General features: G+C 47.7%; 1 protein-coding gene across 5 annotated transcripts in view; it reads left to right on the plus strand.

Annotated features, from left to right (window-relative positions):
* PLCD4 (phospholipase C delta 4) overlaps positions 1-2306 on the plus strand; it is a 29908-nt gene extending 27602 nt beyond the window's left edge. Inside the window, exons 14-17 of one of the 5 annotated variants that reach the window (XM_063647986.1) lie at positions 813-948; positions 1257-1406; positions 1485-1592; positions 1930-2305. In XM_063647986.1, coding sequence (XP_063504056.1) covers positions 813-948; positions 1257-1406; positions 1485-1591 — 393 coding nt within the window. In that variant the 3' untranslated portion in view covers position 1592; positions 1930-2305. Of the gene's footprint in view, positions 1-812; positions 949-1256 lie in introns of all 5 variants that reach the window. The other 4 variants (XM_063647985.1, XM_063647982.1, XM_063647984.1 and 1 more) reach the window with 4 other exon arrangements.
* The last annotated feature ends 623 nt before the right edge of the window (positions 2307-2929 follow it).

The raw sequence follows: 2929 nt of genomic DNA on the forward strand, positions 1-2929 counted from the left end.
CTGGCTGAGAGCGATAGCTTACACCTGTAATCCCAGCGCTTTGGAGGCCAAGGCAGGAGGACTGCTTGAGCCCAGGAGTTTGAGACCAGTCTGGACAACAGTGAGACCCCGTCTCTACAAAAAATTTAAAAATTAGCCTGGCATGGTGGCACATGACTAAAGTCCTGGCTACTCAGGAGGCTAAGGCTGGAGGGTCACTTTAGCCTAGGAGTTGGAGGTTGCAGTGAGCTATGACTGCCCCACTGCATTCCAGCTTGGTCAAGAGTGTGATCGTGTCTCTTTGAAAAAAAAAAAAAGTGGCTGCTGTCATTAGCATGCCTACTTTCAAACTGTTGAATTTCTACCTGGATCCATTTAATTTATTTATTTATTCTGAGACAGAGTCTTGCTCTGCTGCCCAGGCTGGAGTGCAGTGGTATGATCTTGGCTCACTGCAACCTCTGCCTCCTGGGTTCAAGCGATTCTCCCATCTGAGCCTTCCGAGTAGCTGGGACTACAGGCGCCTGCCACCATGCCTGGCTAATTTTTGTATTTTTAGTAGAGATAGGGTTTCACCATGTTGGCCAGGCTGGTCTCCTGGTTTCAAGTGATCTGCCCACCTCGGCCTCCTGAAGTGTTGGGATTACAGGTGTGAGCACCGTGCCCGGCCTTTGGGTGCGTTTTAAATTGCAGATAGAATACTAGAAGAAAATATATTACCCATGGAGGATGTTTTACAAACCAAAAAGCTTCTCCTCCCCTGGGATTGGGAGTAGGGTTGGGTGGGGCTGGGCTGAGCAGGAACTTGTGAGATTCCAGAGCCCTGATTACAGGTGATCAGCGGTCAGCAACTCCCCAAAGTGGACAAGACCAAAGAGGGGTCCATTGTGGATCCACTGGTGAAAGTGCAGATCTTTGGTGTCCGTCTAGACACAGCACGGCAGGAGACCAACTATGTGGAGAACAATGGTGAGAAACTGGCAGTGCTGGGGAGGTGGGGGTAGGAGCATGATTAGTTTTCCTTCTAGTCTGTCTTCCATTAAGTATAGTCTCTGTTATTGCGTGTCCCCACATGGGAGGCAGTGTGGAACAGTACAAAGAATCCTGGCTCTTCACTTAAAAGCTCCAGTGACCTGGGCAAATTACTTGCTTACTCTGAGCCTTTTTCCTTACCTGTAAAATGCTGATTGCCATCTAGATTAAATGAGAACACAAGAAAAGCAACCCAGTCAAGAAGACTGTCATGTCTTCTTATTTCTTTCTATCCACCAACTCAGGTTTTAATCCATACTGGGGGGAGACACTATGTTTCCGGGTGCTGGTGCCTGAACTTGCCATGCTGCGTTTTGTGGTAATGGATTATGACTGGAAATCCCGAAATGACTTTATTGGTCAGTACACCCTGCCTTGGACCTGCATGCAACAAGGTGAGCCAGCCCCTTTGACCTCTGGCCAATACCCCAGCTCTGGCTGCCTTCCTAATGCTGTCCTCCTGCCCCTTCCAGGTTACCGCCACATTCACCTGCTGTCCAAAGATGGCATCAGCCTCCGCCCAGCTTCCATTTTTGTGTATATCTGCATCCAGGAAGACCTGGAGGGGGATGAGTCCTGAGGTGGGCATTTCACGGGGAGGGTTGGTGTGCTGGCTTTAGATGGTGAGAAACATCTGGAAGGATGCTCTAGAGAACAAATGGAGGTGGTGAAAACCAAGCTTTGGATTGTGCATTCCCAGGCACAAAGTTACCTCATTCTTCCTAACAAGCAAATCTGGGACCTGATTTTCCACCTTTTTTCTCTTTTCTTCCCTTCCCTTGTTTTCATAAGCCTTTGGTATCTTTCCTGCTCTTTTCCTTTGTGTACTCTATACTGGAGTTCCCTTCTTCCTCTTGCTGTAGGCTCAATCCCATACCGACATCTACAACTAATCTTTCCCATCAACTCTGTGTGAAGGCAGGTTGCAACTAGAAATTCAGAGGGGCCTGGAACAGAGAAACCTAAAGAAGAATCATCCCCTCCACCCCCAACTTCCTCAAAGCCCAAAGCCAAGGGAAGGATAAATCAAGGTTCAAGGCTTCCCCGGCAAAGATTAGGGAAAGAGACTTGACCCCAGGACTGTACTACGACTCTCAAGAGAACACTGCACAGCACTCAAAGTCCCCCACTGGACTGCTTCCTCCTTAGCCCCACTGGTATAAATACATCTCTCTCCAATTTGGCTTCAATATGGTCTGTCATTGTTGGGCAAGAAGGGGAGGTACAAGGGTTGTGGGGACATCTGGGTAGTCAGGTGAGACAAGGAAAAGGTAGAGAAAGAGGTTCCCAGGAGACCTCTTGCATGTGCTACATAGGAAGGACACAGAGTATGGCTTTTAAGAATCAGGGCAAAAGGAGACAAAAGGTTATGTGGTCCCAGCCTTCCTGAAGAGTCTGGCTGGAACCACCCTGGTTTATGTCTGTTGTCCCAGCATAATTATTAATAGTACCCTCTTTAAGTTTTCCCAGTGTGTCCCAGTTTAGATGATCAATTATATAGTAAGGCACTACAGAATTATACTGTGAAGCAGTTATAGAATTCTGAATTGGAGATTTTCCTCTCTAGTCATCTGCCTTTCCATAGTATCCTTGTGCTTTAATACCTTACTGTAGCTGCTGAGCCAGTCTGAGGATTGATGATGAGCTAAAGTTGCTTCTAGGAGGAGGCTTAGTGGGTAGCAATCCTCCCTCTATAGATACAGGTAGACAAAGGAGCTTGGAAGTAGGGAGCAGGTCAAGGGTCAAGACGGCTCAAGGACAGGGAGAAGGCAGACCTAGGCCTGTTTCAGAATCAATACTGAGTGAAGATGGAAGGACAAAAGGGAGGCAGAGGTCTGAGAGGGGACAGAGTTGATCAAGATGACAGCCTGGAAATGTTAAGACAGGGATTTGGATGAATCTATAATGTAGTAACCAC

The sequence above is a fragment of the Pongo pygmaeus genome, chromosome 11, assembly GCF_028885625.2.
Source record: "Pongo pygmaeus isolate AG05252 chromosome 11, NHGRI_mPonPyg2-v2.0_pri, whole genome shotgun sequence".
NCBI classification, from domain to species: domain Eukaryota; kingdom Metazoa; phylum Chordata; class Mammalia; order Primates; family Hominidae; genus Pongo; species Pongo pygmaeus.